The following is a 12748-nucleotide window of genomic DNA, read 5'->3' as shown; positions in this document are numbered from 1 at the left end:
AATGATATACGACAATGGAAATTATATATATATACACACACACACACACACACTCTCACACACACACAAAATTGAAGCAGCAGTTCTCTTATACATTGGCTTATATGTGGGTTGGCTGGCCTCTTGTTTTGATTGTGGAGCTGGTGAAGATAATGTCCTTTGGAAGTTTGTCAGTTTGTATACCACATCAACAGAGCTTTGTGGATTTCATTAAAATCTTGGGTTTATTTTGGAGTATTTCAAGTACAGTGGATAAATGGAGGAATAGAAATAAACAAAACAAAGCTTATGCAAATAGTAATGGCTTTATACTATTCAACCTGGTTTTGGATGATGAGAGAAGATTGGAGGGATTATGCATTACTTATACAAGGAAAAGACTATTTCAGCAACCAAGACAGATTTATTTTAGATCAAAAAATGCTTTTAAATCAAAATCTAGCAAAAAACTGAGAAGGTGATATACTTACTTCACAATATAAAATTATTTTGATTTAAGCTCTATAAGTGGTATAACCATTTCTTATTACTGATGTTAACAGCTTGTATGTATCATCTGCAATCTGAAATTGTTTTTTGGTTATGCTTCTCATTTAGATGTGTGGAAAAGTGAAAGTGGTGGAAGCAGTGTCCTCAGCAGCTGTTATATCAATTTGCTTTCATGGCAGTCAGCTACCTTTTTTTCCTTGATTTTAACATTTTTGTCCACATATAAACTAACTATTTTAGCAGAGTTAACTATAAGTGTGAAACCTTTTCACAGATGTAAAATACGAATCAAGGAGTAATAATTCCTCGTTGTTACAAACAAAACTGACAGTATTTATAAAGCTAATGTTATATACTTTAGTTTTATTGCAGATAGTCAGAACAGTATGTGTGTAAAATGAATTATTGTTGATTATTGCAGGACTCTAATGTTACAAAAGTGAAAAGTCAAGGTAGTTAATCCTTGGAAATCATAATTTTCTGTAGTTAATTACATGACTATAATTCAAATGTTAAACATTTGTCTAAAAATTACTTTCATGTGGGAATGTGAATCTTAAAACTATTCTGAATAATTGTTATGATCTAAAACTGGACAGCAAATAAAACAATTTCTAGACTGACTATTTTGAATACTATAAATATTTACATTCATTCTTTCTCTGTAATCTACCTATCTATTTGAATACCTCGTTTGAAATTGTTTGTTATATTAAAATACATTTTCAAGGCAATTTTATGATGTCAGGCCAAAATACCCTTGTGTTCAAAATGAATCCAAACTCTGATGATAGCTTTGGACACCTTCCAAAGTTTTTTTTTCGTCAAAATGGTGTTCTTTTTCTTCAGCTGATGGGTTCTGGTTTCCTCACTTCATGAATGGTAATCTTTTCTTTCACTTCCAAAACACCAGCCTGTAAGACAAATAATCTTTGGGACTGTTTGTAGCAGGTTTTTCTTGAATGGCAGGTTTGATACAGTATCCTGGCACTTAACATAAACTACATTAAATATAAGTTACTCCGACTGACATAGGTAAACGACATTTGTACCTATATCTGGATTTTTTTTGCGGCAACCGATTTCCCTGTTCACGGTTGCTCTTGGAGATGCTGTTATATATAATTAGTCTGCTGCAATGCAGGTTTTGCAAAATCTATAAATTTGACAGAATTAAGGAGAATTAAGAGTGTTTTCCAATCGAGATAAAATATCAAGGTGAATTAGCCACTCCCCTTACTCTGACATGGCATTTCTGTTGTTAGTGTGGTTTTTTTTCTCATCTAGATGGAAAAATGAATGTAAAAAAAATCTTTCTTATAGTGTTTCTACCAGTTCTCGGACTATGTCTCTGCTGTCACAGCTGGAGAAGATCAATTTGGACTCTGTATTAGGAGAAGCAGACAATGCCAGATATGTTACCTCAAAGATCCTTCATCTGGTTCAGAGCCAAGGTAAATATCTAAGTTTTGTGGATTTAATAGTTTTCCTTTTGAGCCTTCCTTCTTGTATTTCTTCCTTCCTGGACTAGTCTTTAATTTTTATTTCTGTTTGATGAACTTGGTTATCCATCCATTTTTGTCACTGATTGTTGAAAGCACCTGTTTAAGGCCATGTTTAATACTACCTGGTATAGTATTGGTTACACTGAGTGCATTTTGTATTGTCCAACAGCTATAATTTAAGTAGTAATTCACAGTATATATATATGTGTGTGTATATATGAGAAGTAGAAGTATCTGGAAGAGAGCGTTCTTACAGGTTTTTCTTTACAGTTTTTTTCCTAGGGCATGACAAGATTGTTGAACAAGTGAAAGCAAAAATGAGTTTTAAAATCACTGAAGTCTTTTACTTATTTTAGTTAGATTTATATACCTATATGCAGTTTTTAATAGGTTGTATTATTTGCAGTGTAGATTTTCTGATAAATCTGTATATGATCACATTTTTTTTTTCTGCAAGCTAGTGTATTAAAAGAAAAATGGTGTTTTTCTCACTGGCAGAAAAAACCAGGAAGGAGATGACTTCTAAGGGCTCCACTGGAATAGAAGTTATCCTGTCAACCCTAGAGGTAAAACCTTTTAATCCGTTTGGTTATGGGTACATAGCAAGCTTTCATTTTATCATTGGTCTTCGTATTATTAAATATGTTGTTATCCTAGCTAGTCTCCAAAACTTGTGTAGGACTGTAATGAACAGATACTGTCTTTAACCTACTTAAGAATTTCTCTCCCTGATTTTTAGATATTCTAAGAAATTATTTGTCAACTATCAGTTCTAATTAATACGCCATACTACAAACTAGATTTTAATTGGTTTTGTGGTTAATTCAGGCTGCATAGTGGGATGGTTAGTTGGGTGGTTACATCTTAAGTTCTGTTTGATTTAGTGGTGACAGTTTCTCCAAGCTTTAAGTATCTAAACCACTGTATTGGACTTCTACATTAAGCAAAGAAATCTCTCTATTTTTTTATTGCAGAATACAAAAGATCCTCAAACTATTCTAAATATATTGAATATTCTCATTGAGGTAGTCTCAGTTGGTAAGTTTTCCTTAAGAAGCAATTTGTGATTATGTTCCAGTATTCTTCTGCAGACTTTTGTTGTTGTTGTTTTGCTGTTTTGGGGATTTTTTCCTGACGTTTGCTAAAGCTGATTTATATGAAGAATAAAAAGAACATAGAGACTGAAGTCACCTTTCAGATAATTATACACAAATAATTTATGTTGCTGTAAGTCTAAGTCCAGTGTGTTCTCGCATAATGCAGTCATATATGAAGAAAATATTGCTGTTCTAAAGATTTTCTTTATGATAACTGTAGCTTAGATACTTAATTGTTCTTTGGCTTCTGAGATACCAGTTGAGTTTTTATTTCTAGGTGGCGGTCGGAGAGCAAGCATCTTAGTCACTAAAGGAGGGACACAGGTCTTACTGCAGCTGCTTTTGACTGCCAGCAAAGACTCTCCACCAAATGAAGAATTAATGGTGCTTCTTCATACTCTTCTTGCAAAAATTGGTCCAAAAGGTGATAATGATATACTTAAGTAATATGGCTTAATACTTTACAGTTTTATAATTGAAACTTAAGAAAATTTTTCTTTCTATTATTGTATAAGCATCCACGTACTCAGAATTGGTAGAGGAGAACAAAAGGAAGAGTAAAATAGAGGGGAGGAAAGAATGGTGAAAAATAGACATGCAGAGTTGACGTCAGTAGGAGGAATTCACAGTTCATTTAACTTTCATTTTTTGATAAAAGTTTCAAAATTAGTGTGATTGATCTTGTATTTCTTTGATGTCAGACAAAAAGATTGGCATGAAAGCAAGAATTAATGGTGCCCTAAACATATCATTGAATTTAGTGAAGCAGAATTTGCAGAACCACAGGCTAATATTGCCATGTCTTCAAGTATTAAGAGTTTACTCAACCAACTGTAAGTATTGCAGATAATTCTTTTCTTTCCCATGTGATACAAACTTTTTTGCCTAGACGTGGTTAAAATATCTGATCTAAATGCTTGTTTAATGTTAGATGTTTAAAGTAACTATTTTTATCCGAGAATTTGCTTTTTAGATCATCAAATTGCTTAAATTCTAATAAAAGCTGTGAAGCATGTTTGTACTTCTTGTGTATCTTTGGTTTTTGTGTTCTCTGTGTGTGTGTATATATATATATAGTGTGGGGGGGTGTGGTTAACCAGTGCTATTGGATGTGTGGAATTTTGAGTTGATCTAATTTGCATAAATGCTGATGCTTAAAGATCTAAACCAGAAATGCTAACATTGTGCTTGCAGAAGCACTTCAAGTTAAATAATTATTCTCTTCATTATACATGTCCATGTTTTTTTTTTCTTTTTATTATTTTATTTCATTCATGATTGTTAATTTAGAACTTGGTTCACACAAGAAATATTTCATTTCTTTATTTAACTTTCCCCTTATTCCTTGTGTTGAAGTGCCCTACTATTGGATTAATATTCTTCCACAAGAGCCTAATTCGTTGTTTGGGCAGGCAGTAGGAAGTTGATGAAAATAGTGTGGTTCTTGCTGTATCTCTACTGTTGGTTAGATGCTCTTAAGTTTTTCCCATTGAGCTCAAAATGGCTGTTAAACCTCTTAAATAAGTGCAAGAGATTGAAAACATAACCACATTCCTCCAAGAAAATTGATTTGATGATCTAAATATTATGTTTTCAGGACATTCACATGAGCACCTATTATTCATAAACGCCCAATACTTTTAAAATGTGGAAAAACTTTTATTTCTGTTGAGCTGTCTGATAATGAGGTAAAATGCTTCTAAATGGAAGAGTTTAATACAGATAGTTACATAGCTTAGCTGAAAACTTGCTTCATCCTGAAAATGGGAAGTTGATCTGAGTCTCTAATTCGGATTCTGCTTAGATCAATTCTATCTTTCTGTATTTCCCACTCGTTATAAACAGAAAAAGTAGTAGTTTATTACATTCCAAAGGGTAGTACTATTTTAAGTTTGTGTACAGTTGCTACCAGAATAGAGTCCTAATTTTTCTTAGATTCTAGAGGTGTGATGTTGCTGCTAATGATGATGAAATTGCAACCTGGGTTCAAGTACTAAATTCTATACTAATAACAGCATTTGTTATGTTGAAGTCAATGCTTAGTTGCTCTCTTCCTACTTTGTTTGGAGTGCATATTGCTAAACTCAGTGGGAATTGAATTTCTGTGTCTGTTTCAGCAGTTTGCATTTTCAGTGGGCATTGGGCTGTAGCCTTATATACATCTAGTGTGCATTTCTTGAACGTAGGTCTTAGCATCATTTCTTTAATTTGCTCTTTCAAATAGATTATTTCTGTAATTTTTTTTCTGAGAACGTGTATGCATAACGTGCAGCTCAGGAAAGCTTATACCGATTGGCATTTCTAAATTTTACAGTGAACACTTGGCTTTCAAATCCTGGTGGACATACCTGTCTATCCTGATTCTGAAGGATAATAGCAAATCATAGAACTTGTTAGACTTGAAATTTTAGAAACCCTGCTGTCTTGATAAACTCTGAGATTTTTTTGAAGAAAATTCTTTTTATGAGGTATCTTAATAACAAAGAAAGCAGAAGCATGCACTGGAAGTAGTACATGATTTTTATTTGTAAAGTAATAACTAATTTTTTTCTTCTTTTCCAAGTTTTATCAGGATTGGATTATCACACTAATTATGTGCAGAGTAGTGTTTGCTTGTCGTTGTATGTCTTAAAGCACAAACATGTCTAACATTATTTGTACTTCAAAATGAACTCGCCTGGATTTTAGTTTGTGTGTATTGTTTTTTTCTTTTGCCTTTCTTATTACATTATCTTAAAATGGATTGCTTTTAACTCTTCCAGCTGTAAATGCAGTATCCTTGGGCAAGAATGGAGTAGTAGAACTGATGTTTAAGATCATTGGCCCTTTTAGTAAAAAGAACACTAGCCTTATGAAGTAAGTAATGTTTCTTTAATATAGTATATGGAAAAATCTTAAATACATTTCAAAACTTACCTGTAAATGAAAAATAATATTAGAGAAATCAAATGTAACTCATATTTGAAAGTTAAAGTGAAGGGAGGTGAGAAGGAGAACCAGAAATCTGACAGTTTAATTTTACCCAGTAGAGCAACACAACATATTTGAATGTCTAGTTACAGTACTGGTAAAAGAATACAAATGTTTGGGTTTTTTGTCTCTAATATTCCTGCACGGAAACTGTCCAATGGTTATCCCTAAATCAGGTCAAACAGATCAAGATAATCCCATCATTTTTCAATTTGTTGAATTGGCTCCCACGTCTCCTTTGTGTTTTTAGAGTGATACTATCTGTTTTGTTTGTAATAGAATTTTCTTTCTGTTTTACTTCAAAGCAATTATAGACTCGCAGAACAAAACCATAAAACATAGAGTAGGAAGCATCAGCAATATCTGTCTAGCGGGCTATTGTGTTTAAAAAAAAAAATAAATCCACCGAGTAGCTTAAAGTGGTGACTTTAGATTTCCCCCTTTCTATTTTTCTTTTTTTTTTTTTTTAAGTGAATTTAGGGTAAAAACAGATAAGTGGATCTAACAGGAGATAGCCCTTCCTTTATACACTACCACCTTTTTGAAGTACATACATGTGGAAAACTGAATTTTTCATCTGGTTAGCAAAACAATAATCTCGTGTTGTTCATATTCTAACTTTAGTTCAAAAAAAATAGTGTTATGTTATCTAAATCTGGTATTTGTGGTCACTGGAGTATCTTTTAAAAAAATGCCCTGCCCCTTTAAACCCCGGCTAAAATTAGACATATGAACTTACTATTCCATGATGTGAGTAATCATGATATCCTTGTTTATGGCCTAAGATCAGATGTGTGAAGTCTATCTTTACAAAGAGGGTAAAAATAAGTATATACATTTTCTAGTTGTACATCTTGAGTTAATTGAGACAAGATCTTTGTGTACAAGAAAGATCTTCCACTGATGATCTTGTATTGTAGTACAGATTGATGAGCATTACTCCTCAATATATTCATACACTGCCAGTTTTGACCTACAGTTTTTTATGATGGTGCCCTTTGCTTTGTGGAAGTACTTGTTCTGCTGCTAACGTAAAAACATGAGTTTCGGAAGTATCTCATCATTGAGTATGGTTCATAAACGTTACGTTGTCACAGTGGGTTTTTGCAAAGGCTGAAAGTTTGTATAGCCATTGCATTGATATTTTTAAATTTCACCATCAGACTTCAGATTTAGCAGAGATGCATGATATTTTAGTACAATCAAGTTTTAAAAGCAAAGCCTGTGATACAGTGCAACCAGGAAAACATGAGGATAGATGCTAAATAAATCTGTTAGCGGTAAATATTTTGTATACCTTTACAGTGTTGTAGATTAAGCTTACTGGTTGGTTGTTGTTTTGACTTCTCTTGTTATGTTGACAGGGTTGCTTTAGACACACTTGCTGCATTGCTAAAATCAAGTAAGTGACTACAAGAAGCTGTTTGTCTAGCTGAGATATATATGTGTGTGTGTATATACAGAGTAAAACTAATACTAAGTCTGTGGTCAAAACAAAATCAAGGCTAGGAAGTTTAGAAATAAGGCTACGGTTTTATCTGCAGTCTCTGGAGCTTTAATATTTGTGTGGTATGTGTATATATATGTTTAATAATTAGTTACTGTCTCTTCAGTTACGCAGCAGAAAGACTGAGCTGCTTCTGCAGAACTGATCTGGATCCAAGGTGGAGAAATAGCCTTTTACAGTCACTCACCTCAGCCCTTCAGTAATGGATATCTGTAGCTTAACTCCTATGCATCATCTTTATACATACATCTGAAAAGATCTTTTGGATGGCAGGGATAAATACAGGGTTTCTTCAGGTACCTTTCTGAGTAATTAGGTCTTGGGTCCTAATGACAAGTCTGTCAGTGATGCTCATAAAGTGGAACCAAGGGTAACAAAACGATGGTCTGTTCCCAGACATTGGCTATCTCAGCTGGCAGCAGTGAATCCTGACAAATGTCATCTCTGCAGATTTTTGCACCAGGATTGTAACTGACAAGGAATTAAAAACTCATTCTTTCCAAACAATTGTATAAAAGCTACAGCGTTCCTAGTAGTTTTAATGGAGTTGGATAAGAACTGAGGCGTGATTAGATTTGCAGAAAACCATTTCAGACAAATGACAGGAAAATTCTGTACTGATTATTACAGGGTGCTGAGTTTTCTCATGTTTGATCAGTATGATAGCTTGGTCTTACAGATTTGTATATTTACTGATTTTGGAATTTCTCCTTGGGAAATTTAGGCAAAGAAATATTTCTGAATTATTGTCAGTGTTCTGTTCTGTAAATTGACAGTTAAACTTTAATGTTTTGGAAAGAAATTAAATGTTGAAAAGGTGTGTCTTGTCTTGTGCATTTATTTTGAGATGTCTTATTCAGTTCTGAGGGGTTTTGACATTGTAACTTCCTATACTTTATATAAGTAAATCTTTTCATAAAGACACTAATCTCTGGTGTGTAGAGTCCAGTTGTCATACTGATTATCCAGTATTTGGGGTAGAGCTATTTTGAGTTTATCAAATTTGAGTAATAGTTGCTGCAAAATTGTATGGATTACAAGCGGTAAGAAGTTTGTTTCGAATCTTGTATCTACACAGTGTGTGCGGATAGAGATAGGTATGCTTTATATAAACAGGTTGTTTTTTATTTGCTAGCTGACAGTATCTTACAATTACCTTTAAGTGTAATGTGCACTGTTCTTCTGGTAAACCATGAAAATTACATGCAATGTTATTCTGAAGAATGAAGTGCAGACTACTGGCCTTAGTTACTCAGTCATTTCTGTTTAGGTTCATGTAAAACTCTAAGCGTGGCTAAAATACTACTTTAAATGAAACAATTCAGTTACTTGGGTAAAAAGAATAATTTTAACATTGATTTGAAAATAATGTTGAAGTCATTGGGCAATTTTTAATTTTTTTTCCTAACTTTTTTTATAAAGAAACAAATGCCAGGAGAGCAGTAGACAGAGGATACGTGCAGGTGCTTTTAACGATTTATGTTGATTGGCACCGTCATGATAGTCGACACAGATACATGCTGATACGTAAAGGAGTTTTACAGTGCATTAAAAGTGTTACAAACGTCAAATTGGGAAGAAAAGCATTCATTGATGCTAATGGGATGAAAACTCTTTACAACACTTCACAAGTAAGTTTATCTCAGTTTTTTTTTATTGTTGTTGTTTTTACCTCTTGGACTTTAAAAGCGCATCCTGACCTGAAATTTGTCATAGTTCTTTTATGATATTCATGGTCATTCCTGATTATGGGGCTAAGGATTGGTTTCTGTACTTGACTAAAGCAGAATGGAAGAGTACAGAATTAAATTCATATTTGCTATTATTTAGCTGTGACTATCTCTGGGATGGGCTGTTGAACTTAATTTAAAAAAAGAGGAGGGGAAAAAATCTTTTAATTTTGAAGTTTGAGTTCTTAAAAAAGGTGAATTCGAGTTGATAGAAGTTCTTCCGGCCTTCAAAGGACACATTAGCAAAATTTATTTTAAACAAAATACGTTGCTATTAATGAATTCTAGAAATATGTAAAACAAATATAGTTTGACTATTAGTTTGAGAGATACTTTTCTCTTGTCTTCATTATTTTCCTGTTAATAGGAGTGCCTTGCGGTAAGAACTCTTGATCCCCTTGTCAACACATCCAGCCTAATAATGAGAAAATGTTTTCCTAAAAATCGTCTTCCTTTACCAACTATTAAAAGTGCTTTCCATTTCCAACTCCCAGTTATTCCTGCCAGTGGTCCTGTGGCTCAGCTGTACAACTTGCCTCCTGATGGTATGGTAATTTTGTAATATTTTGTCTTTGAGTATGTCTAACATTGCTTTATGTCAGGTGGAATCAATTGCAGCTATTTGCGTTCTCCACTAAAACTTGGACTCTGAGACTCTTCTCAGCTAGCAAAGGGTCTGTGACTGTTAGTGTGGAGCACCAATTTCTAATGTTAAGTTTTAACTGATGAAAATTTTGTCTACACGTATGTGGCTATGTTTCTGAGACATAAAATAAAAAATAAAACAGGAACTAAAATGTGATGTTCATCAAACTCTGAAGTGTAAAGCATAGGCTGTACATATTAGTCTACAAACTTAAATGGGCTCTCTTTTTAACTCACTTGTCATATACATTCTCCTATGTGAAATGTAAAGTAGTGTACATCCTGTTTTACAGGAGTGTATATTCCTTGATTTCTTTCTGTTACTCTGATAAACTGGATGTAGTGAATTTAGATTAACATGTGCCATTTGAAGCATTGTTTTTTAAATTGTTGTAGTTATTCCTTCATTTGCATGATGAGAAAAGTAGAGTTGCTTTCTTGGACTGTTGCAGTCTCTTAGGCAACATTTGTCTGCAAAGCATTTGTATGGTGCTTTGTAGGAAATAGATTCATCCCATTGTGAACACCTTTCATTATTTTTGGATAATTAATGCTTAATGCATTTTCAGATATGGTGAAACAGCTTGGTACCTGGGTAAGCAACTGATGAAGTTGCTGTTAGAAAGTTACTCTAAAAAGAAAAGGCAAAGTCAAACTTTTTAATATCTTCTTATTCACAATATCTCCTAAAACAAAATGTGATCACAGTCTGAAAGAAGACGGCTATCTGATTGGGGTTCATATGGGTCAGACTCAAACTGCCAGAATTTAGAGTTCGTTTATGTTTTGTCTTCAAAGTAGAAAATAGATTTAGAAGTGTGTTCCAAAATCCACAGAAATTAAACCTCTACTTAATACAGTATCTTTGGTACTCCGTAATACCTATTTAGAAACTTCCTATTCTGTTGAAGTAGACTACTGATAGGTTTTTTTAGTAGGTTTGTTAGCTGTTAAAAAAAGAAGTGAAAAACCTAAGGAAATAGGATACGTAGGATTTTCTTTTTAAGGAAAAACTTCTGTATTAAAAGATACCTAGAATGTTGGGGTGGGTAAAGTATAATCTTGTATAGTCAGCATTGTAAAAGCAATACATGTAATACATTCTGAATACAGAAAATCAGTACAATTTGTAAACCTCTGAGCGAGGCTTTTACTGACAATCAGCAAATTTCCTGCATGAAAAACACTCTTTCAGAAAACATAACAAAAAACCCAGAACTCAAACTGCATGAGATTTCTAGGAAAAGATCAAATTTGCCGCTAGTAAGCAGAACATCTGCCAGAATAACCAGTTAATGCCCACTTCCACATGTTAGGGAGTTAGCCCAGTTCTCGTTAGTCATGTGTAAACAATTAGTTTGCTTCCCCTAGTTTTTCTTTATTAAAAAAGGAGGAAGTCCTAGATCCTTCAATGTACTGGGTCTCTTAACTCAAGTAGAAATTAGTCATTAGTGTCCAAGTAGTTCCACATGTCTAAAAAAATAACATCTTGCTGTATGTTTTGGGGGTAAAATTTAGTATCCAACCTGTCCATGCTAAGCAGTTGCAGTGACCACTCTCCTCGAGTATTTTCCTTAATGGCTGAATCTCCAGTGATATGTTTCTGAGGGGGTTTTTTTGGTTGTTTTTTGTTGGTTTTTTTTTAATTGTTAGGCCTCATTTAAGCAAGACAAAAAAGGTGAAGAAGGTGCTTTGTGCTACTGTTCCCTGATAATGGGTCAGTACTGGCTAACGTGACTGAAAGCTGCTGAGACCTCTTTTTTTTTTTTTTTTTTTTTTTTTTTTTTTAAAACACGGTCATTATTACTTACCTTGGGAAAAGGTAGCCATCTCATTTTGTGCTGACCTCAAGCCCTGCTGAGATGTTCTTGGCACATCCACATTGTAAAGTATTTCTGATGGCCATTTGCTGTCTTGCTGGTTTTTTTGGGCAGGGGGGTGTTGGGTGTTTTGGGGGGTTTTTTTTGCTTTGTTTAAACCAGAGATCTTTGTTTTGACTTAAAACTGGATGGAAATGTAATAAATTGAGTCTCCAGTATTGTCAAACAAGCATTTTGTATTGTAAATCTGGTAATAGTAATTAATGTTTACTAGTTGGTTTTCACAATTTTTTCAAGTGGTAAGTGAAAAAGAAAATCCCAGAACACAGAATTTTTTTCTTGAACATATGTATTGGATTAAATGTATAATATGCCTTACAAATTTTTTTTTGTATCATAGTGGATGATGTAGTAGATGAAAGTGATGATAACGATGATGCTGAAACAGAATCAGAAATTGAAACTGAAAATGATGATGACAAGGACCAACATTTTAAGGTTGGTATGAGACAAAATTAACAGGCAAAAATGAGGCACAACAGGTTTGTTCTTTTTTAAGTTGCTTGAATCAGGTATACAACCATATGTTTTAAGTGTTAAAAGGACTTTGAGGAGGTTTTCAGGGCAATTTCTAAAATTAAAAAAGCTTCTGAAACTTAAGGAAGGTGAGTGCTGCTTGAAAATATCAACCTTTGTTGTTCAGATTGCTTCATATTTGCTTCACACTTGGTGTGTCTGGAGTACAGTGGAACAGAACTGCAAACTCTTTTACCAGTGTTCTGTTCCCAACTCTGTTTCTCTCAGCCCTCTCTTCCCACCTATGCTGCTCAGTATGTAGGAGCTTCTCTAACCTTTTCCATCATTCTGGACTGGGATTGACTAGGTCAGTGTTTCAGCAAGGTAACTTTGAAGATCTGCCAACTGTAGAGGTAGAGATCAGTCCTCTCACTGTTGTATCACTTTGGGAAGGTCTTGTTCTGCTCTC

General features: G+C 33.8%; 1 protein-coding gene across 5 annotated transcripts in view; it reads left to right on the top strand.

Moving 5' to 3' along the window:
- AGTPBP1 (ATP/GTP binding carboxypeptidase 1) overlaps nucleotides 1-12748 on the top strand; it is an 84688-nt gene that overhangs the window by 21060 nt on the left and 50880 nt on the right. For 4 of the 5 annotated variants that reach the window (XM_076362092.1, XM_076362090.1, XM_076362091.1 and 1 more), the window contains exons 4-13: nucleotides 1813-1943; nucleotides 2493-2560; nucleotides 2969-3032; nucleotides 3369-3515; nucleotides 3793-3924; nucleotides 5854-5947; nucleotides 7426-7463; nucleotides 8991-9199; nucleotides 9666-9843; nucleotides 12164-12261. In XM_076362092.1, the coding sequence (XP_076218207.1) occupies nucleotides 1813-1943; nucleotides 2493-2560; nucleotides 2969-3032; nucleotides 3369-3515; nucleotides 3793-3924; nucleotides 5854-5947; nucleotides 7426-7463; nucleotides 8991-9199; nucleotides 9666-9843; nucleotides 12164-12261 (1159 nt within the window). Of the gene's footprint in view, nucleotides 1-1680; nucleotides 1708-1812; nucleotides 1944-2492; nucleotides 2561-2968; nucleotides 3033-3368; nucleotides 3516-3792; nucleotides 3925-5853; nucleotides 5948-7425; nucleotides 7464-8990; nucleotides 9200-9665; nucleotides 9844-12163; nucleotides 12262-12748 lie in introns of those variants that run through there. The other variant, XM_076362094.1, reaches the window with a different exon arrangement.

This window comes from Aptenodytes patagonicus, chromosome Z (genome assembly GCF_965638725.1).
Source record: "Aptenodytes patagonicus chromosome Z, bAptPat1.pri.cur, whole genome shotgun sequence".
In the NCBI taxonomy this organism is placed as follows: domain Eukaryota; kingdom Metazoa; phylum Chordata; class Aves; order Sphenisciformes; family Spheniscidae; genus Aptenodytes; species Aptenodytes patagonicus.
Note: the sequence above shows the minus strand (reverse complement) of the source record. Positions and strands in the feature narration are given on the sequence as shown.